The sequence below is a fragment of the Suillus bovinus genome (assembly GCF_016758785.1).
Source record: "Suillus bovinus strain UH-Sbo-P2 chromosome Unknown EDB93scaffold_9, whole genome shotgun sequence".
In the NCBI taxonomy this organism is placed as follows: domain Eukaryota; kingdom Fungi; phylum Basidiomycota; class Agaricomycetes; order Boletales; family Suillaceae; genus Suillus; species Suillus bovinus.
The window spans coordinates 679,183-700,385 of NW_024542065.1; the positions used below are offsets into that span (position 1 = coordinate 679,183).

Below are 21,203 nucleotides of genomic sequence, written 5' to 3' on the forward strand. Positions count from 1 at the left end.
ACAAGCCTTTAACTTACATTTGGAATGAATATAAGTTGCCGAGCTCGGGAGATTGAATAACCAAGCGAACATATAGCAGTCCCGAATCCCTTCGAATAGCCCGTCGTGTGAAGGACCTTCTGAACAGAAGTTGCAATATATGGTCACAGTCAGATGTGACAAAATAATTACAGGCGGCTTGGTATCACTTCATTGTTGACCCTTCTCTAATCAAACACTTATCTGAATGGACTCGAAAGCTTCCTCCAAGCTGAAAGCCGTGTCAGTACGCGCAAGATATGTCTTGTGATACATCGGGATACGTTCTAAGGATACATCATCAATGGTATATGTATCAATACAATGTTGTGTGTGCCTGCATAGGATGTGTATCAAGAAGCAGCGGACATGGTTCAATGACGTACCTTTGAAACTACTTAAACAGAGCTGCTCACTGGCGCGTGTTCTACCAACGGCAACGCCGATATGACGTTCTCGACAATGGCACTCAGAAGTTTCGCGGACGATGTCTTCTGATACCGTTGTAAAACTCCAAATGAACGAACTTCGCTATCTTTATCGTGTTGTGCGTCAGCAGCGCTTAGATCTGTGGACTCGGCAGCATCCAACAATGTTACCAGCTCCGTATCGATAGGCATACTACCAAGGAACGGCACCCCTTCTCGTCTGGCCATTTCTGCACCTCCACCTGTAGAGAATACATTGCTGATATCTCCGCAGCAAGGGCACACATATCCACTCATGTTCTCGATAAGTCCAAGGACAGGAAGCGCGACAGCCCGAGTAAACGAGAGGCATTTCATAGCATCCAGTAGCGCAACAGCCTGTGGCGTTGTGACAATGACTGCAGACAACCGTGAATGCACCGGTGCAAGATGTTCGATCAGCGACAAGTGCTCATCAGATGTTCCTAGATATTAACGTCAGATTGAGATGGGCTCTCATCACGCCGTTGGATATCTGACCTGGAGGTGTATCCACGACAAGGTAATCAAGCTCTCCCCACCTGACATCGCTCAGAAATTGCCTGATCATAGCGTTCTTCTTCGGCCCTCTCCAAACTACAGAGTCCCCCTTTTTCTTCAATAAAAATCCAACGCTCATACACGCAAGTCTGGGTTCACCATCCCCAAGCGCATCTGCATATACAGGCACCCATCCATCGCTGCTCTGGTGCACGCCATGTCCATCTAGACCAAGCATGCGTGGTATTGACGGACCGGTAAGATCGACATCGAGAACCCCGACCCGAATTGTGGGAGAAGATGCATGGAGGCTGAGCGCAAGCTGGGCGGACACGGAAGATTTTCCGACACCGCCTTTGCCTGAGCACACTATGATAATGTGTTTGACTGTCTTTAGTCGTCGCGATACAGGTGTTTCTTGGACAGCCATAACGAACAAACCGTACCGGAACCGTGGACTAACGATTTTTGATTGTTAGTCTTGTGGCACACTTACGTGATTACATAAATATGATGAGGCAATCAATATTACAAGTATACAGCCTGGGCCCCATTTGGTCCCATAATATGAGGCAACTTTGCAAGTGAGTCACGGTCTGGCCGGGTAGACACGTTCAAAAGCGCGCGGGTCAACCGACTTCTGTAATCACGATGGTGGGCAAACCTATCGTTCTTGGGCTCCCCCTTGACGTGCTTTTCGAGGTATGGATCACTCGAGCCAGATATTGGTGTTCTCAGAAGCCTTGTTCACATTCTTGTCCTGCCAGATTTTTTGGTACCTTCACCCACTCGACCTTGTACATCTTACTCGGGTATCCAAACAGTTTCGTTTGTTTCTGCTTAGTTGTCGCAAAGCAAAGTCAATATGGACAGGAGCCTTGAAACGCGTCGACCGGCTACCTCAATGCCCATCGTACCTTTCCGAACCTGCATATGCAAACCTGCTATTCTGGCCGTTCTGCCATGCATGTACAGTCCTTCTCGATAAATATTTGAATGACTTACGTCACTCATAGCGGTGTCACTCGTCGTGCGATGTAATTCAGTGGGAGTTACGCATCCGTTGTTGTGACGGTTGCACAACTGAGATGTAAGTATTTGGGTATTCGTGAAGCTCGCCTTATCTATGCTTCTCATGATTTATAGGCTCATTAGTCGAGAAATGCTTCCTTTGTTCATCGACCACTTGAACTGTCTCGATGTTGAGCAGCTCGTACCCATGTCAGTCATGTGTTCTGCCGGGCCTTGCGTTAGGCACAGAGATAATACCTGCAGGAAGCCACTCACTGTGGCTTCGCACGCCGACGTCAATAAACTCAACAGGCAGTATAAATTTGTGAAGGATAGCCCGTTGTTGAACGACCTGATAATCCATCGCGAGAAAGTCACCCAGGAAATTTACCAGGTGTCGTATGATGTTCCTGGTGATCTTCGAATGCGTTATTGACATGCTCTTAGCACGCTGCTTTATGTCGCATCTGGGAGGCTGAAGTAGCTGACCGGCGTCGCAAAGAGCTGGTAGACCAGAGGAAAAGAGAGTATGCATCTTGATTAAAGCAATACGATGAAAACTCACTTTCCTTCAGTGTCATTGAGAAACTCAAGAGCCTCGGATTGGGAGATGAGCTTGAATCGCTGCGGTCGGATGCCTCTGTGTTAAAAGAATTTGACAACCTCGTCGTCAGACAAGACCAAGAGTTGACTGATTCTTGTACGTGTGTAACGCACCCTTTATCTCCATACGGAGCCTCACATCTCCAAAGCGTGTCAGGTTTCTCTACTGAGGCTTCAGAATTTTCTAGAAATCAGGAGAGCTCGAAGGCTTACTGTCCTCCTCCAAGACCGCTTCAAGAATCTTGCCGTTGTTGCAAGCGATATGACGAAGACATTCAAAAATGACAAGACCAACACCTTGAAGGTCTTCCCCCAAGCGATAGACATTTGTCTACTCTCGGAAGTTCGATGCATGATAGATGTTCCTGAGGTTATGTCAACAGAAGCCTTTGTGGACGCACTTACCCTTCGTCTACCTCACTTGTTCTTAGCTTGGAACCGCCAGGTCACTGAGCAACTTGCAGATCTAGTTCGCGCGCAGCTGTGTGGCATCGATAATGATGTCGACCCTCTCAAACTCGCCGCCTTAGTGTTCCGCTGCTCCAATTGTCGATTATATGTCACTTATCCATCAGCACTCGCCCACCCTTGCCTACGTGCTAAGACATTTGACAAACCGTGGGTCCAGCCTCCAATGGAAACAACAGCACTCGGTAGGACTATGTCGCTAGTAGAAGTTTACGAGAAAGCAGCAATCGAAGCCTTCGAGACGTACCCATGGAATTGCACTGTTCTGGAAGCAGGCGGATATACCAAGCGAATACGTAATCTCTTCCAAGTTCTCGGACGAGACCCGAATTCTACTACGGTCGATGATTTGGAATCTTGTCCAATTCGAGTAACCTGTAAGAGTTGTTCTGGAAGTCGGAATCGAATGATTCTGACTTACCGCACCGCCGTGTGTATATTCTTGAATCTGGTTCTGGGCCCATGCTCACTTCAATCTGCAGCTCATTCACTTGGTACGAAACCACAGCGATAGCAAGGACGATGCTGTGTGGGGCGTTGTTGTATGATCCTCAAGTTGTGTAGATGGACCTGCTCGATTTCGGAATTTATATACCCAATACACTTTTATGCAGTGTATAACCGGTTTTTGGTGTAAAGCGTCGATTCAGCATACGTGCATGAGCTCTATGTGCTGCATTGTTATTTACAGTATTTCGAACTTGCATACAATGTGTTTTTTCCCAAGTTCTCCCTGTACAATATCCGTGAGCACTCGTCCCGGCTCATCGGGCATGCTGGCGCTATTCAGGCACATATGGTAGCCCCGAGAGAGGAATGCGTTTGTTCACATTCTCAGTCAATACTTTGGGTCTGCCAAAAAATAATAATAGGGAAGCATGAAGGTGTATGAGTACTTGACCAGTTTGCAACAATATTTTACGATTTTCCTAGCATTAGCCGCCACAACGATACCTTGTTCCAACCTGCTGCATTTTCTTGTCGTCCTTCAACCTTCTGTTGTTCGACAGCCCAGTCGTAGACAGTCTTCATTTGAGGATAGGCTTCGCGGCTCAAATTTAGTTGGGATTCAAAATGCTCATGTTGCCCTGTTGTCCGTGCCGTGTGCACGTTTTCAAAATGTTGAACCCTGAATTACATTCAAGTTGGTGTCAAAAGGGAAACAGCTGCAAACTTACAATTCTTGCGTGGATTTATTCAGCGCTAAAAGAATGGCAGCTAAAAATCCAGGAATGGAGGGCAGGGTTCGACCTGTTGCGCGTTTGTACGATGCATGCTGCTCAGACATGGTGAGCACATCCCCAATGACCACGAGTATCTGGTATTTGTATTTATCAGGGTTCTTCAATCGAAATTTTAGCTGCTGTCGATACTTCTTCTATCTAAAATGCTTTACCTTGAATACGGCAGCAGCAACATGACCAATATCCTTCGCGTCCTTGATGGAGGTTAGAGCAGGATATAAACATATACAGGACGAACTCACGATCACCCCGACTTTGGTGTCCTTTTTGAGTCCACGAGTGAGTACAGCCACGGCAATAGAACCAATGAAGTCGTTGTAATTGTCTAGAAAGAATCCTGGGCGCAATATCCTGAAACATCAAGATGAGTTAGGTCCAGTCTCAAATTTAAGAGGCTCACGTCCATGGGAGACCCTTCTCACCGAGAGCCTGGACGTGCCGCTCTGCAAGGACTTTTGCGCGACCCGACAGCTTTTCCATCTCATCGTTCTGTTCGCCACCACGTTCGGCGGTCGAGTAAATGTATACTGACACCCCATATTCGAGCGCTAGATCGGCCATAAACTGTTGTACTCCAGTATAAATATGTTTATGCAATAAAATATCTGAAACGATTGTACCTTTCCCTGTCGCTCCTCCCCGTCTGCATTGGCACCAAGCCCGGGGAACGCCAGAACGCAGAAGACACCCCAGATTCCACCTGAACCTTTTGCATCTTCGTAGATTTTCCGTATGGACTCTGGCGAGTCAAGGTCTCCTTCTACCACTTGTACGTGTCTTTCCTGGACCAATCGCTGTGCGCTCGGACTGGAAGCTGACCTAGTTAGAGCCAACACTCGAAATGGTATGTCATCTGAGTCTGAGGTGGGTTGAAGAGCCTCGATGAGAGCCCGACCTTGTTTGCCTGTAGCACCTGCCACCAGAATAAGTTTTGACATTGCGCTATATCAACTGCTGGATCACCAATTGAGTTGGGGTATATATCATTGACCTTGGGACCCAGGCTTGCCCGTGTGAGAGGCTATTCACGTGTATGATGATCTTATGTCATTGTGTTGTAATGTCAAGTTTTCAATTTGGCCGTGATGCGCATCGCCATCAATATTTGATTCAACCGTGTTCTGGATTTCCAGTGTTCGAATTGAAAGCTTCTAGCCTTCTTCCCATCTGACACTCCCCTTCACTACTATCTAGTATCAATAACCAGGTCCTTACTCCCGACATCAAACTGACACCACAAAGAACAACCGATAACTTAGTCAACACCGTGACGGTGGAACCCGTCGATCTGCATCGCCTGGTACTAGGCTGCGCTTTCTTTCCCTGGATAACCCTTTACCACGATAGACGAAGGAAGATAGCCGTTCCTTCTAGGCTGTGCTGACAAGAAGGAGTCAAGGACTGGACCCGCGACCGCTCTAAGATCCGCTCGAGCTCCTTACATTTACCCGCGGCAATGCTAGTGCGTTCCAACACTTAGTCTTCGACATTCGAGAGAGGCACAAACGTCGGGGGAAGGAGCACCTATATTGTTGCATACATTCGGAGTTGGACTCCTAGATCATCACTCTGTTGCAGAAATATCGGGTCCTCAGCACCGTTCTTGCTGACTGGCCCAATGATGACTCTGTCAAAGAAAAGTCATGCTACATGCTGCTGGATTCGAGATGCACTCTGATTGTCATGTTCTCCTCCAATGGCTGAACGGCATAAATACGATATACCAGTGACTCACATCGTGCAGCTGACGGGTGAAACTGGCAACTAAAACTACCATGCGCCTATGTTGTGACGTGCACAGATACAACCATTCGAAACCCGGTCATCCATGTGCAGGTCCTGGGAACATTTTCTCGTGCACAGAGAGACCAGATTCTTCTTGCCAATCAGATCAAATTTTAGAAGATCTCGATCACCAACAACTGCACAGGTTTAGTTGCGAGAGCTGCTGGTGGCCATGGTTGATGAGGAGCTCATCACTCAGGTGAATTTGATGAAATGATTGAGGCAGACCCTCGTCGACCAGGGCAATGATATCAAGGAGTGGTAGACGGTCTAGAGTACCCACCCCAGACCAGCTTCTCGTGAACATTTAGCGGTATTGAAACAGGTTTTGTGGGTGACGGTGGCTTTGAGCTGAGAACTGCCAACAAACAAGACTGTCACTGGGCGTCGAACAGGGTACTCTTTGTGTATTAACAAGCAAACAGCAATTGATCATGGCGTATTGATACATTGTTGAATAATCGCTCTATGTCGTTGAATAAGAAGGTAAATCTGCGGATGTGCATAAAAAGCACGGGCATTAGGGATCAAACAACAAGCTCTATACAGCGTCATCACTTGTATCCAGATGATGACCCTTGGCACTGATAATCGACATCTCCATATGACTGGATAATGGCCCAAATAATGAAGGTTGGGTAAACATAGGGCTCACACAAGTGGACCCATGGCTCGGGCCCCAACAATCTTCCGCGGATGGGTCAGAGTAGAAATTACGCGTGGCAAGCACAAGTCGGCTCCCAAGGATGATCGTGGTTGCAATAAGCGCTGAATTCGTGATCTCCAAATAGATTGACTAAATAGAAAAGCATAAGTGACCTGAAGGGTGAACCGTCAAAAACCGTATTACCGGAAGACCAAGATACAACGCCGCGGCGATACCACATCCGGCCGTTTCGCTAATAAACACGAGAGAAAGTTGAATCACCAACGAAAAAAATAAAAGATAACACTTACACGAAGAAGTAGATCGTGTTGTACTTGACCAGTGTCGCCATCGTGTTGTGAAGTCTCTTCCCAGCAATTGTATGGGTGTTCCTCATGTGCTTGAACGCAACAAATATGGCAAGGGCGAAAAGTAAAAGTTCGAAACAAAAGATAGGCACGTAGATGGCCGTGAAGCTTCTATTGATAGTCGACGTTGCACACATGTTGAGAAGCCCGGGTATGGCTTCATTGGTATATGTTAAGGAGCGGTCGAAGTTTAGCGCCAGGACCGTGCAAATGGCTGCGATCTCGAGCACAAAGCAGACTCCTGTGAACGCTAGAATCCTCTTTGACTTGCGATACATGGCGTAAATGCGCAGTTGCATGATTGCTAGCGATTCCATCAGTACTTTTCTGCGGATATAGACGAAACGGTGTACTTTGTGTAGCCCATACTGGCACAAAAGGCCCGTAGGATTGGAAGTGAAATAGAATACGACCTACAAATAATCAGCTTTGAAAGAAGAGTGTCTGTAGAAGACTACGCACAACTGATGCAAAGAGTGTCGTTGATTAGCAAGAGGATATAAATCGGACATATGTGCTAATTCGCGTGCACTTACGTCTAATAGAAACTTGTTAGTATCATATGTTACAGGACAGTCTCGCTTATCTTACATTGACTGAAAATGTCGAGCCCATAAACACTATCATACGGTCATCAGCAACACGAATCAAGGTCGAGAAGATGAAACCGAACATATTGCACTAATTCTGGAAGAAAAATGAGTACGTATTGTTGCACATAACATCTCACTTACATTGAGATAGCATCCCCAAAGTAACGGGTCTAATAGCGGCATCAGACGCTTCGTCAATCAGCGAGTTATAGCATCACTGACCGTAAAGTAGAGGTGTGACACAAGAGACTTTGATCTTTTCTGAAGGACCATGTTCACTCAGGTGAGCCTTCTACAAGCCACCGAGAAGACATACCCAAATCAAGTCCACCTATTCGTAAATATGTGAATAGCTATTCTCGGTCGAGGAGCAACTAAAATTACCTCTCTCTGAGAACAAAGCACTAAGTTAAGGGTTATCAGGTAGAGCACTTTCAAGTATTGCGAGATAAGCTCACCGTGATCGTACACCACAACTAATGTTGCTGCCACTAGTAATGAGATTTAGCACCCGGGTATCGACTCATGCAACCCAAAAACCAGTACTCACATTGGAACATCCTCCCCATCTGAAGGATGCGTACATCGTCGAACAGTGTGGATAACTCAACATCCATGGTGATCTACCCTCGGGACTTTAATCATCACGAAATCATCAATATATAGGTTCAACACTCACCTATAGAATTACTTTTGGCTGAGTGATCGTGTCGTTAGCGCTGTGAAAACGGCGCCGTAATTCATCCATGCACTGTTATATACCCATCCCTGATCTTCCGTGGAGTCAATCCAGAATCCAGACGCACTAGCATGCTTCAAAGAAAGCGGAAATCGGATCTTCTTTACATCAGCGCTCGTCACGATCAAAGTTAGTATTGGTCCACAACATGGACAATGGGGATCATCGGCTGTTATCTGATCATCTTGCACAGGTACTGATGACAGAATTGCAAACCAGTCCTACTCGGGAAACAAAAAAGCGCTGCTTCACTGATTGAAGTTGCCAAGCGATCAGAATGTAAGGTGAGCTTTGTGATGTCTACCATATCCGACTGATCAGCACTGCAGGGATTATTTGGCTCGACAATACTCCATTAATACTGCAGCATGGCGTAGAGCAAGCGTAGAGTTTTGCAAATTTGATACCAAGAATCAGAGACCGGCGGCCGGGGGAAATCACGGCTGACCGATGAGAGCGAACGAGCGGGAGGGTTCCTGAGAGCCTGTGCAATGATAAGACTCGTGTGGGGATAAAGGGTCGACCAGTCATGATCGAATGGGGAATCCAGATGCACATTTAGTGAATAACCTGTTCCATCGAGCAGAGTGTGCATGCGCGCTAAGCTAGTCAAGATAAGTGCTAGTGAACGATGTCGGTGATGCGGGTGCATACGGTAGGGCCACCTACAGTGAGTGTTACTTCAGGTTTGTGTCCAGGACAAAACCATGAAAAAACGACAGATCAAGTAATAAAATTACATGCACACATAATTACAGTAGCCATCAACAAAAGGCCGTGAAATCCCACTGTCAAAAAGGAATGGTGCCCAAGAAGAGATCAACTCTTAAAAAAAGTACATTCTATGGGTATTCAAGAAATATCTCAGTGCCCGAATAATCGCAAGATGAGATAGAGTAGAGATCCTATGAATCGGACTGATGACAGAGCAGCACTGTGTTTTGGTCAGCAAGGATGACTCCGTATCGATGAACGTCGTATTATACTTACAGCGCGATAAACAAGAAGCTCAAATAAGGGTTGAAATTCGAGCCCTGGGATGTCGCAAAGTGGGTGTTCACCCAATTCAAGAACGCTTGCGAAGTGAACACAACGATCATCAACCTATAAGTTAAAAGACAAGATCAACAACATTTTCTTAAACAAAACGAAAGAGGCGGATCGACTGACGTGTTCGTCCCCACCCACGCCAGCACAACGTTAGTACGGCTGTTCCGGTCGTGGTCGGCTTGCTTGGTAGCAGCATCACGGTGAGATCTTTCTTCAGGAGCCTTGATATTGAGTGCTGAACGAGATGCTGCCCACATGCGGTCGACGTCTTCACGGGCAGTGGGGATCTCGACTTCCATCATGTACTTGCCATTCTCGCCTTTGACCTTCTTGGCTCCGCCAAGATCCTTCGAAGAGCCGTTGTCTCCCTTGGTTCCCCTGGACATATCATCAAATTGGAAGTAAGAGACTAGTAGGGCCGCTCTTACCACGTAACATCGTGCAAGTTACACATGGCATACATCACTGTGAACTAAAATCAATATCATCTCCGTACACAATGAAAACGCCTATACTCAAGATATTAACATCTACAATGATAACATAAGCGTTGCGATGACCAATATAAACGACATAAATACTCACAACTCGGAAGCAGGAACATGTACTGGATGAACGAAGTGAACATGTGCCATGGCTCAAAGTGCATGAACGACGAGAAGAAGTACAAGCCATACGTAGCAGCGAGCGAGATGACGATCTGCTGCAAGGCTTTGTTCGTAGCGACGAGCCTAGTCAGAAACAATGAACCATCAGAACAAATATACTTAGACCGCTTAAATACTCACTCAGGGAAGTCCTTCCATCCAGCGACTGAATGAGGTACAGCAAGGTACACTGTCCATCCAGCGCACCAAAGTGTGATGATGTTACAAATACCGAAAAGTACCATGCAGAGCGCATAAATCCATTTGGAGCCCTAGCAAGAATGATGTAACCTTTGCAAATTCCTGTCATGGGTCGAAGGACATACCTGTGGCCGGTTTCCAAGCGAACAGACGGTGACGACGAACAAGAGGCCGATGTAGAGCTAGAATGACACTTGAGATGCTTTCCCGCTTATAAAGGGCTCGCTCATTACCTTCAGGAAAATCTGGAAAATATCTTGTCCAGCTCCTTTGCTCAGAAAGTTGAAGGCGCCATTTGTGGTCGTAGTTGCTGATGAAACCAACTACGACAGCTTACATTAGATTCATTAACATACGAGGGGAAGGGGTTACTGACAAAGTAGAAAGCCAGATAAAAGTTCGCAAGTGACGTCCACGTGAATATGAGCTGGACTGCATTGTAAATAAACTCGATCTACATGAGCTCTTATTAGTAATGCGATGCGATGAATTTCTGTGCGTGCGTACCTGGAGCACAAGCATACGAATGGGATTTTGCCCAGATGTCCAGATCCTGTAAAAGAAGATCGTCGAATGGAAAGAAGCGAATAAGGACCCGTTCAACCATCGGCGGCGCTGAGATATGAATTCGGGAACCTGGAAGAATATGTGAAATAGATATCACAATAGACCGATCTTTACTCACAGTTGTGGGGACATCGGTGGCAGCCTTAGCACTCTTGACGTATCTGAGACTGTCGAGCAAGTTGAGGGACCCGTTCAGCGTGAAAGGTGAAACTTAACTTACATCCAGCTTTCTCGTTTCTTGGTGACAATTTCAAAGCACAGGATACGATCCTCGGCCAAGTACATGTTTCGCTCTGCAAAAATTGTTGGCGGGACAAGAAATTGGAGGAAGCATATATCATACCAAAGAGCCCAGCACCGTCAGCACCTCCGCCATGCATAGCCTCTCCCTTGAAATACGAGGCAAGGGGACCCTTTCCATCAGGACCGTTCAGGAGGGCCCTGTATCTGTAGGCGCTGAATGCACCAGGAAGCACGCTGATGTAACCGAACACACTCTTTTGGTAGATCAGGACATTGATCGTGTAGCCAAGAATGATCTACCTACCTCGAGAGGTTTGTCGAGGATATTAGACATTTTATACTGTTATGCCAAGTCAAAATAATGTGTGAAGCCAGAGCTGTAACAATGTTACCTCAAAATTCTGAGAAGCAGCAAGAGGACTCGTCAGGAGCAGCGAGCAAGCTCTGCCAGTGTCGACACAAATCCTTTGACAGAAGAATTTAATGAGATGAAGCACAAAACGACGAATTTGACGCACTCTCCACAGGCTCCTCCAACATTAGAGTGTTTATCAAAGCCTAGAGAGTATCATCAGGCGAAATATCGAGCGAACGATATCTACTCACATTTCCACAACTCGTAGATCGATGTGCCGGTGGGCTTGGTACCAACATCCAAGAGAACACAGACTATGTATGGAGTCAGAGTCAGGAACCCCTCATGAGAGAATGCGACTACCATTCGGATTGATCAATGGACCGAAAGCGTTAAAGAACCAGCGGTGGCTGTTAAGCTTCTTCTTGTTCTGCTCTTTCAGGCAGAAGATGATCTGAACTGGGCAGTGCCCAGTAGATACCTCCCCAGTCTCCGTAACGACCACGTTTGAAGTATATCTACAGATAATAAATTTCAGCAAGGTTTACCTCTCCACTCGACCCACTCACTCGAAAATGTGAGCGGTCACATCCTTTCCCGCCACTGAGTCCTTAGCGATACCCTCTTGATAACAACCCATCTAGGGACAGCTGATAAGCAACAAACTCAACCGATAACGGGTAAGCTCACGAGAGTGAGAACTTGAAGCGTCCGCTTGTTGACTTTGCTGCGTCCATCTGAGACGACACATACAACGATCTTCTTCCAGCCCTCAAGGCCCCATGTTCTCGATCTCGTCCGACTACAGAGATGAGCAATATTCTTGATAACGCTGAAAATAGATTAGGTACATGATCCGACGGTCACGGGCGGAACTTACGCATTCATAGTCTTTACAAAAAGGACTTCATCTTCATTGTACATGGTCATAACGATGAACAGCTCAGTGTGGCGGCCATAGAGATACGGCCTGAGGGAGTATTTTCTGCGCATAAATTCGTCAGGGTCGCATGTGGCGGCAGTGTAACGCATTGTGGTCATTTCCTCGGCGCTGTTCATGCCCTTTGGCACGATGTGGCTGGGGACTGCGACATCAAGAACCAGATTACCGTTCTGAAGCTCGACATGCCGGACAGAGCGACGTTTCATAAGTTTCTCCTTGGCTACAGAGTATCCTGTAGTCATTTCTCTGAGTGGGCCAGGGTGTACGGGGACGGGAGGGTAGTTTGGCTGGTATGCATGGTACGGCATGGAAGGAACGGGGGGAGAGTGAACCTGGCTCATCTCATACTGGGGATTGAGGTGCACCTGAGAACCATGAAATTGGCTACTCTGGACGGATTTGGCAGACCCTGGTCTGTCATCCCATTGGTTATCATAAGGAGGGTGTTGTTGGTTATGAATAGTAGGCGCTGGAGGGGGAAAACCTGGGTGAATTGGCGCACTGTGTGCAGAATCATAGTAGGGATCTTGATGATGGTATGACATGTTCCACTATAATATTTGCGGGCGAGAAGAGGCGATAATCTATGGTCGCTAGACAATTCGAATGATGGTTAGTCGCACAAAACGAGTGTTGCGATTGAAAAAGAGAGAAATTCAGAGACCAAAATGAATGACTGGAGGATACTAGCTGGAAGACAGGGAGGGACTTTGTCGAAAAGTACTATCGATGCGGTTGAGGAGGAAAATAGCGCTGGTCTCAAACCGTTGACCACTCGACAATCAAAATTGATATGATAGCCATAAAAGGAAACTACTTCCACGTTGTACTTACTTACAACAAGATCACTAGGGATATTATGCAAAGTTTAGCTAAAGGACTAGACTAACGTATTCATTCGAACTGTGGGACCCTGCTGTTGTCGTTCTAAGGGCACGAGGTGAAGGTACAATCAAACGTTCCATTCGAGGGTCCAGCAGATCTTGGATCCTGACTCACACTGTCACGTATCACGCTGGCATATAGGACGGCGTTCTACTTCTGCTGAGAAAAACCCGGATAGCTATGCTAATCACAGACATAGTATATGATTTATTTGTCGCATTGTGATGAGAACTTGAGCATCGAAGAGCCTGGTAGCTCGCCGAATTTGGGGGTCAAGGGTACTGGGGCAACGCGATAGTTTACAATGGGATCAAGTTGGACCAACTGACCAATTTAAACTCCGGCTCTCACGCGCACCTACTTGTTTGTTTTCTCTCTCCTCTACGCAGCTCTGTTGCGTTCTTATCTCTTAAGCTATCACCGTCACAGCAGTCTTCAAAGTCCAGCTCAAGAGTTACGGTGAGTAGCCTGGTTTAACTGTTTTTCATGTAAATTTCCATGTCATTTGGGCACTGTAATGAGCGGCCTCGAGGCTCCCACGTTGGAGCTTGACATTACACCAGCTCAAGTTAAAAGCCTGGATAGCTTGTCTTATTCCCTATCACCATCAAGAACCCTCGGAGCCCATTCCATTCTTTCCTTTTCATAAGCGATTGCCTCTCCCATGTGTTTCCCGCACTTCTTAGTTCAACGTCAGCCACCTCCGATACAACCGTAATTGCCACGACCCGGAACACACTATAACCTGCCCTTCTTCACTATTTAATCTGCTTCTCATTTTCTTCTAGTCTCTATTAAACTCCCATACTCACTCGACTTCTTTTCATCAGCCCCCGTTCCATCTTACACCCCTCGTAACGAACAATGACAGACAGCTCAGCACACCGACTTGACCTTCGTGTCGGTGGGAAATACAGACTCGGCAAGAAGATTGGCTCAGGTTCCTTCGGTCTGTTCACCACATCCTTATATGCTCCCATTTTTACTCATTTTAACAGGTGATATCTATCTCGGGATCAACATCATCTCTGGCGAGGAAGTCGCCATCAAACTCGAGTCAGTCAAAGCAAAGCACCCTCAGCTCGAGTACGAGTCAAAGGTTTACAAGACCCTTGCTGGCGGTGTCGGTGTTCCCTTCGTACGCTGGTTTGGCACCGAGTGCGATTACAATGCCATGGTCTTGGATCTTCTTGGACCCTCTCTAGAGGACCTTTTCAATTTCTGCAACCGCAAATTCACCCTCAAGACTGTCTTGCTCCTTGCTGACCAACTCGTGAGTAAATCCCACTCTAGCTACTGTTTTCGAGGACTGACCCGCCACTGTATCGCCACAGATATCCCGTATCGAGTACATCCACTCACGCAACTTCATTCACCGAGACATCAAGCCAGACAACTTTCTCATGGGTATAGGCAAGCGTGGCAATCAAGTCAATGTCATCGATTTTGGTCTCGCGAAGAAATTCCGTGACCCAAAGACCCACTTGCATATTCCCTACAGAGAAAATAAGAACTTGACCGGTACCGCTCGCTACACCTCAATCAACACCCATTTGGGTGTTGAGCAGGCTCGCCGTGATGACCTTGAGTCTCTCGCCTACGTCCTCATGTACTTCCTGCGCGGCGCCCTTCCTTGGCAGGGACTCAAGGCTGCTACCAAGAAGCAGAAGTATGACAGAATCATGGAGAAGAAAATGACCACTCCCACCGATATTCTTTGCCGCGGCTTCCCAAATGAGTTCGGCATTTTCTTGAACTACACTCGCGCGCTTCGCTTCGATGACAAGCCTGACTATTCCTACCTCCGCAAGCTCTTCCGCGACCTTTTCGTTCGTGAGGGCTTCCAGTATGACTACGTCTTCGACTGGTCTGTCCAGCGTGGCGCCCAAGACGACGGCGCCAGCACCAGCCAGAAGGCGGCTACTGGTAGGCGAAAGGTCGTTCAAGAGGAAGAAGAACATCGTGCAAGCGACAGGATGTAGGTGCCCGTCACATTTCTTTCAATCTTTTGCCTTGCTACGGTCCTTACTTTCTTTATAGGCTTCGTTCTCACACGCGTCAGCAGCAAGCAGCTACTCCTGCTGCCGCGGGCCAAGCCCGTCCTCGTGGTAGGGAAGACGCCTGGTAATCGCATCATGCTTCCTCTTGGTTTATTTTCGTGTGCAGGGCACGCTCCGAGCGCGACCGAGAATGGGGGTGGAGGGAAGGTGCAGAGTTAGCTCGGTCGCTGTTGGATATGGTGTCAATAGATGGTCTGTCGCGGTTTTGCAAGTCCGGTTGGGTCATCTCGCGGGTTACGAGGTCGAAACGTCACGGTGAGGGCACGCCAGGTCAACTTGCACTGGTTTACTTTTACGTCTTTCATCACGATGCGTTCCATTCCGACATCCCGCGTTTATGCCCTACGTCGCAGTCACTTTGCATTCCTTGATCGCTTCGCATTTTGAGTATATCTGCGACTCGCTACGCCGTCGATGAAGATCACACACTTGCCTCCCCTTATGTACTGTACGGACGCTATTTCTCTTCACGTCGCTTCTGAGCTTCCCTGCGTACACGCAAGGATGCAAAGAAGACGGCCGCCTACTTCCTTACTCGCTTGATATGTCTCTTCCCATTAGCGCCCGTTGATGGTTCTCTTATTGAACCTCCCATGTTTCCCAATCCATAATCCTGTTCCAAGCCATTTGAACTCGCAGAACTTTTTATCTTCATTTCCCTTGCACCGTCACCGTTCATGAACATAGATTCCCCGCTGCCGCACGCTCGTTGGATATCTTTTCCATATTTTTCTCTCTGGTTTTTCCTATCATTTATCACATCCCCCTTGCACCAACCTTTGTGTCCTTCTGTTCTCCCCTTTACGTAGACTCTGGTGGTTCATTGCCTTAGTTTTGTGGAGGTGCGTTGACGGAAGAGGGCGCCATGATTGGCTAGAGGAGTACATTTGTATTTATGACAAACAAATACAAATATCTGAAATTGCGCTTCACCTTGACCTTGCTGGAAGTAAATGAGTCAACTATTTCAATTCAACGTAACTACTACATAACACAACTTGACAAGTGATACGTAGGCTCGGTCAAGAGACTGAGACTTTCGTCCTGGGTTATTTAATTTGAGACGCTAACAGAATCGATCCGGACCACACAACGCTGCGATCATCTCGATGAGTTCTTAGGCGAGTACATGAAATGCATCTCAGCAAACCACGCAAGCCAGGTGATCATGGAGGATGGAATAAGCATCATGAGTGCCCATACTCAACCCGTCTGCCAGAACGGATAAGCGATGTATCAAAAAGCAAGAAACAACTGACGTACCAAATAAGTTCCGGTGCCTTGGAGATAATCTCGAAGGAACTCGAAACTTTCATAAGGAAGGAGCCATAGTATGATGTACAGCTGCGATCATCGTTTGATCAGATTGTGTCTGATGATCCGTTTCTAAGAGAAAGCTCACCTCATCCCCTTCGATTGCCAGGCCACACGCTCAACCATGGTTGAGACAAACTGGAAAAGGCAAACCACAACTACCGCCGTCGGCAGAAGTGGAATTAGCTCGAGTCACCCTGTGCAAGTTGAGAACGATGAATCGCGAAGATTTTGAGAAAATCAGCTTACTGGCACCGCCACTAGTGACCAAGTTCGTCTCGCAAAAGGTGGGGTCACGAGTATGGTAGTACTGGTTTCCCGAAGAGAAGGAAGAGAAGGGCTGCGGGGTTATATATACGGATATTGTGTTTAGGGGAGGTTCCATTACAACTCGGCAGGACCATTCTTGACCGTCCACTGGAATTTTCTTGGATGATCGTAGTCCTACCATGCATTCTATCGTATCGATGCATATTTCATTCATCATGCACAACGTGTTCAAAGAAGTCAGCTATGGAACACTGTGTATGTACATTTCCGGTTCACCGTGACTGACAAGACCTTAATTTCACACATTCAAACAGCGAATCAAACGGCAAACCCTCAGGAGGTGGTGAACAGCATCGATGGCCTTTCTCTTTCGAACGATGATTGAAGGCCCTTGGTCTCCATCCTCGTTGGATGCCTCATGTTTGCCCTTAGATCCACACCTGGTTGAATGCTGTAGGGTCACATCCCTGACATTCCTCGGATGTCATATATAGCCTTATAATTGTGACTTCTACGTCAAAGTCGGTCGTTCTCTGTGATGCTGAACGCCACGAGGCCGTTTGAAGAGCAGCATCACTACGGAATCTTGAAAGAATTTTTCACGGGCCCTGGCAACACTCGGAGTTGCAACAAATGACGGGTTCTGCCAACCACTCCGCAACCTCTGTTTCTCCTCTAGCGGTACTGTCACAGTCCGAAGCAATCAAGACATCGGGAATTATGTGTGAGTGAAAATGTTTAACGTAAAATCAAACACGTTCCCTGACGGAACCTACGCTAGTGGACTTATATTTGGACCTAAAAACTGGACAAGCATAGGTCGCCTACCGCCCATCTACACGATAGCCAAAGGGTCTAGAATATCAGATATCTCATAACATGCGACTGGACCTGCATAGCATCTCCTTAAAATATCCACCCTGGCGCTAGTAGCCACGCTGATATCTTACGGCGCCGCAGACTTTATCTTTCGAACAGGCCCCCGTCCCAATCCTCATTGCATGCTTCAGTTCTACGATCCGCATACTCGGAGACTCATGGCCTTATAAATGCAACTTCCCTACCTCAGTCTGTCACTATCTGTGATACCAAACTATCATGAGGGCATGCGAAGTGCGCTCGACAGCGTCAATGAAGGTGAAAATTTATGCCAGGATGTAACAAAGCGCTTGTCTGTCTGGTTCTTGAGTGTCATCAGTTTAATCTGAAACCGCACTGCGGCTTAAACCTACCGAGCTGCGGCAGCAGCATATTTATATGCATGCATGCTGCTGCCGCTCCGTGGCCATCGTCTCTATTGCAGTTTTGCGTATTGTTCTACCAGCGCTTGGTGATAAAAACGCGATTCTCCTGTACTGATGGCTGCGACACCGAAGCAAGACTTCATGCACAATGAATATTTGTGAGTGAAGGTGTCTAGCTTGAAAAGTGTCATCTGACCGTGCCACCCAAGTGACCATGTCCAGAAGGAGGGTTTATCCACACCCCCGTTCATAACCGACAGGTTCTGGACGTACTATAAGCAGGTTGCAAAAGAGTACGATGTCGATTTTCTCGAGTGGAACAACAGCAACATGAACATTATACTCCTTTCTGTAAGCTATCAAATAATTTTGGAGTGTTTTGGTTAAGAAGATTGTAGTCTGGTCTCTTCTCCGCTGTTAATACCGCCTTCATCGTTGCCATGCAACCCGACCCCACGACCCCCCTGTTGTGGCAGTTCGTTCAGAACACATCCTTCAATACCACAATCTCACCTCTAGCTGCTTCAGCAGCAAATGCGCCAAATACTACTTGCAGGACGTGGCATACGTTGCGTTGTCACTCAACCTTCTGGCTGCTTTCGGGGCTGTCCTTCACTCAACCTTCTGGCTGCTGTCGGGGCTGTCCTCGACAAACAGTGGCTCAGCCATTACCAATCGAATTTTCGTGGAAAGGACAGACAAGAAACGTTAGACGGTTTGGAATCATGGTACTTCCACACTGTGCTGCAATCATTTCTCATGTTATTGCAAATCTCGTTCTTTCTATTTGGATTTGCTCTCTCAGCCTTCCTATGGAGTCAGCAAGGAGCTGCAGCAAACGCTGTTATCATATTGATGGCGGTTGGCTTGTTTTTTTACCTATTCACTGTCTTCGCCTCTGTGACATTACCGGAATGTCCCTTTCAAACCCCTACTTCACTATTCCTTCGTTTCATCTGGAGGCGCCTCCAAGTCACAGTTGCGGGATGGAAAGAGAGCAAGGAGGGGTATTCATCACCCGACCCTGGAAAGCTTAAGGAGACTCAGGCGCTGACCCTAGCACGATCGATGCGGTGGATACTCAACACTTCCACAGATCCAGAAGTGATCACTTCGGCTGCTTGGTTGCTGCCAACTATCAAATGGACCCCCGAGGTGAACGTGACAGCTGTATGCTCACGATTGCTGCAAACTTTCACGGCGTGCTTCCATGCTGATGCCTTGCTCAGTCATTCGGCACGCCAAAGAGCTCTTGCGTGCGGGAGAGCCTTGCACCATCTCATATGCAATGAAACTATCGAGACCGTCATTCCCTCGGATTTCATGCGCTTTGATGATTGGTCTGATTGGCGTCATCTCAGTCTTCCCTGGGGACTTGAGAGGTGTAAAGAATATTTTGTCCAGTACACCACAACTCTCGAAACAGATTATAAAGACAATGCACGCCTTGCCTTGCAACTCGCTGTCGTGACCGGCTGCGAAGGATTTCTGAAACCAACTGATGTTGCATTGATCTGGGACGGTGTCTTCCACTGGAAGGACGACTCGCGTACCGCAGAAGACTTTGATTGGCTCGTGGATTTCCTGGTGCACTTCTGGAAAGTCACAACGAGAAACTTCCATGCCATGGGAGATGCGCTGCTCGCATTGAGTGCCATGCGGGGTATGGGAAGTGTCACCAGACGAGACAATCACCTTGACGCCATCATCTTCGCCATGGACCCAAATAAACCATCCCGGCTTCGTCATACGGCCCTTCGAGCTATATTCGATGCCCGTTTTAAACTAGTGGAGATAGTTGATCAGGAGAAGGGGGAATTTAGGGAGAAGTTGTTAAAGGAACTCGCCCCAGCTATGTTCACTGCAGCCAAACCCATCGCGTCACAGCGATATGACGATGATCCGGACGCTCTCTTTAATCCCAGACGTGATGACTGCTATCTACGGCTAATTTTCACTCTGGCCAAGCAAAGTGATTGGAGTGCCCATCTAAAGAGAGCCGGTCACATGGAGCGATGCACATCTTTGCTAGAACACGTCATCAAGAACAGTTCATCGATGTCATCTGTCACAACTCATCCTTACTATCTAGCGGGCACATTGATACGGATGAATGCCTCGGGGGGTTATCGAAGCTCGTTGGGGCGGGCTACCCCAGCCTCTGCTCTGGTTGTGCCTACGAACATAGTATCCCGCACCACTAGAAACCTTGCAGCCCTACTGTCCGCAGACCCAGGGGCTCCTACTCCACCGGGCTTTCTGGATAACATATCTGAGAAAGAATGGTGGGAGCTCCTCAAAGGAGCGTGGTGGGCTATGCATTTGAATGACCTCCACCTTAAGCAAGAAGCAGTTGAGGTCCTTCCTGACATTGTCACGTACACTCTCAATCTCCTGGAAACACAGCCTGCTCAATATGACGCGGCGAGTCTTGTTCGATCGGTGGATCGGATATACGAGGCGCTCGATGATGGTGAAGCGAAGTTGTGTGTGAAACGCCTACAGGATGCGCTGGGAAATATGGTAGCAGGCATGCCTACAAGACTCCGTCCGCTGGGATCTATCGTGATTAAACGCAGGCAAAGTATCGGTTAGAGCCAGATATTGTACAGTATTACCTTCCTATGCAGACCAGATAGAAAGTATGACATTTGTTGTAATCATATCACTTGATCAATATGATATAGACCTGAGTAACTCGAAGTTGGTCATTCATTTTGAAATATTTCCAAGTAAGCTCCCGCGCTCGTGCGCAGAAAAGTTGTGCATGATACGTACTAGATGTTCATTCGACATGGGGACATTAGCTAACTTGACTTCGCTAGATCCAGCACTGAGTCATTTAATTCATTCTTAACGATGCACTGGAATTTTCAAGTTCTTGGAATGATCGTTAGTCCAAAGCCACTTTGTAACGCTGTCACGTCCAGTTCACCGTGACCGCTTGTTCAATTTCGAAACCAACTTGAGTGAACAACATCGATGATCGATGGTCTTTCTCT

The 21,203-nt window shown here is 47.3% G+C and overlaps 9 protein-coding genes across 9 annotated transcripts; 4 read left to right on the forward strand and 5 right to left on the reverse strand.

Moving 5' to 3' along the window:
• Nucleotides 1-416: 416 nt before the first annotated feature.
• EDB93DRAFT_1247389 (P-loop containing nucleoside triphosphate hydrolase protein) lies at nucleotides 417-1,395 on the reverse strand (the record flags this gene model as incomplete). Its single annotated transcript, XM_041452581.1, has 2 exons — nucleotides 417-910; nucleotides 966-1,395. The coding sequence occupies 2 exons, from the start codon at nucleotides 1,393-1,395 to the stop codon at nucleotides 417-419; spliced, it is 924 nt and encodes a 307-aa protein (XP_041311023.1).
• Nucleotides 1,396-1,469: 74 nt separating this feature from the next.
• On the forward strand, nucleotides 1,470-3,760 carry EDB93DRAFT_927123 (uncharacterized protein). Its single transcript, XM_041457977.1, has 8 exons — nucleotides 1,470-1,667; nucleotides 1,733-1,930; nucleotides 1,982-2,055; nucleotides 2,112-2,370; nucleotides 2,424-2,503; nucleotides 2,552-2,676; nucleotides 2,729-3,477; nucleotides 3,530-3,760. Exons 1-8 carry the CDS (start codon nucleotides 1,617-1,619, stop codon nucleotides 3,593-3,595), a joined length of 1,602 nt encoding a protein of 533 aa, XP_041311024.1. The 5' UTR covers nucleotides 1,470-1,616; the 3' UTR covers nucleotides 3,596-3,760.
• A 3-nt stretch (nucleotides 3,761-3,763) lies between these two features.
• On the reverse strand, nucleotides 3,764-5,317 carry EDB93DRAFT_927152 (NAD(P)-binding protein). Its single transcript, XM_041457978.1, has 6 exons — nucleotides 4,912-5,317; nucleotides 4,692-4,855; nucleotides 4,534-4,642; nucleotides 4,444-4,485; nucleotides 4,226-4,389; nucleotides 3,764-4,176 (listed from the first exon to the last, which is right to left on the reverse strand). The coding sequence occupies exons 1-6, from the start codon at nucleotides 5,227-5,229 to the stop codon at nucleotides 3,966-3,968; spliced, it is 1,008 nt and encodes a 335-aa protein (XP_041311025.1). The 5' UTR covers nucleotides 5,230-5,317; the 3' UTR covers nucleotides 3,764-3,965.
• A 1,300-nt stretch (nucleotides 5,318-6,617) lies between these two features.
• On the reverse strand, nucleotides 6,618-8,300 carry EDB93DRAFT_1247392 (uncharacterized protein; the record flags this gene model as incomplete). Its single annotated transcript, XM_041452582.1, has 13 exons — nucleotides 6,618-6,872; nucleotides 6,927-6,975; nucleotides 7,034-7,394; nucleotides 7,444-7,503; nucleotides 7,553-7,607; nucleotides 7,682-7,710; nucleotides 7,764-7,777; nucleotides 7,825-7,853; nucleotides 7,906-7,944; nucleotides 8,000-8,014; nucleotides 8,068-8,087; nucleotides 8,142-8,174; nucleotides 8,234-8,300. The coding sequence occupies 13 exons, from the start codon at nucleotides 8,298-8,300 to the stop codon at nucleotides 6,618-6,620; spliced, it is 1,026 nt and encodes a 341-aa protein (XP_041311026.1).
• Nucleotides 8,301-9,286: 986 nt separating this feature from the next.
• Nucleotides 9,287-12,973, reverse strand: EDB93DRAFT_1311019 (glycosyltransferase family 2 protein; the record flags this gene model as incomplete). Its single annotated transcript, XM_041454824.1, has 22 exons — nucleotides 9,287-9,356; nucleotides 9,413-9,526; nucleotides 9,593-9,850; nucleotides 9,901-9,937; nucleotides 9,988-10,002; nucleotides 10,058-10,203; nucleotides 10,261-10,391; nucleotides 10,446-10,502; nucleotides 10,554-10,643; nucleotides 10,697-10,774; nucleotides 10,828-10,956; nucleotides 11,006-11,054; nucleotides 11,108-11,180; nucleotides 11,231-11,384; nucleotides 11,435-11,470; nucleotides 11,523-11,595; nucleotides 11,649-11,688; nucleotides 11,737-11,799; nucleotides 11,849-12,003; nucleotides 12,055-12,125; nucleotides 12,176-12,317; nucleotides 12,366-12,973. 22 exons carry the CDS (start codon nucleotides 12,971-12,973, stop codon nucleotides 9,287-9,289), a joined length of 2,589 nt encoding a protein of 862 aa, XP_041311027.1.
• Nucleotides 12,974-14,177: 1,204 nt separating this feature from the next.
• EDB93DRAFT_1079593 (kinase-like protein) lies at nucleotides 14,178-15,295 on the forward strand (the record flags this gene model as incomplete). Its single annotated transcript, XM_041445471.1, has 3 exons — nucleotides 14,178-14,262; nucleotides 14,312-14,586; nucleotides 14,648-15,295. 3 exons carry the CDS (start codon nucleotides 14,178-14,180, stop codon nucleotides 15,293-15,295), a joined length of 1,008 nt encoding a protein of 335 aa, XP_041311028.1.
• A 915-nt stretch (nucleotides 15,296-16,210) lies between these two features.
• EDB93DRAFT_927980 (uncharacterized protein) lies at nucleotides 16,211-17,212 on the reverse strand. The gene is made up of 6 exons (XM_041457979.1): nucleotides 16,937-17,212; nucleotides 16,776-16,845; nucleotides 16,704-16,717; nucleotides 16,524-16,566; nucleotides 16,307-16,468; nucleotides 16,211-16,246 (listed from the first exon to the last, which is right to left on the reverse strand). Exons 1-5 carry the CDS (start codon nucleotides 17,172-17,174, stop codon nucleotides 16,423-16,425), a joined length of 411 nt encoding a protein of 136 aa, XP_041311029.1. The 5' UTR covers nucleotides 17,175-17,212; the 3' UTR covers nucleotides 16,211-16,246; nucleotides 16,307-16,422.
• Nucleotides 17,213-18,315: 1,103 nt separating this feature from the next.
• On the forward strand, nucleotides 18,316-18,913 carry EDB93DRAFT_1247395 (uncharacterized protein; the record flags this gene model as incomplete). Its single annotated transcript, XM_041452583.1, has 4 exons — nucleotides 18,316-18,359; nucleotides 18,411-18,552; nucleotides 18,600-18,676; nucleotides 18,730-18,913. The coding sequence occupies 4 exons, from the start codon at nucleotides 18,316-18,318 to the stop codon at nucleotides 18,911-18,913; spliced, it is 447 nt and encodes a 148-aa protein (XP_041311030.1).
• Nucleotides 18,914-18,960: 47 nt separating this feature from the next.
• Nucleotides 18,961-20,796, forward strand: EDB93DRAFT_1247396 (uncharacterized protein; the record flags this gene model as incomplete). Its single annotated transcript, XM_041452584.1, has 1 exon — nucleotides 18,961-20,796. The coding sequence occupies one exon, from the start codon at nucleotides 18,961-18,963 to the stop codon at nucleotides 20,794-20,796; it is 1,836 nt and encodes a 611-aa protein (XP_041311031.1).
• Nucleotides 20,797-21,203: the final 407 nt, after the last annotated feature.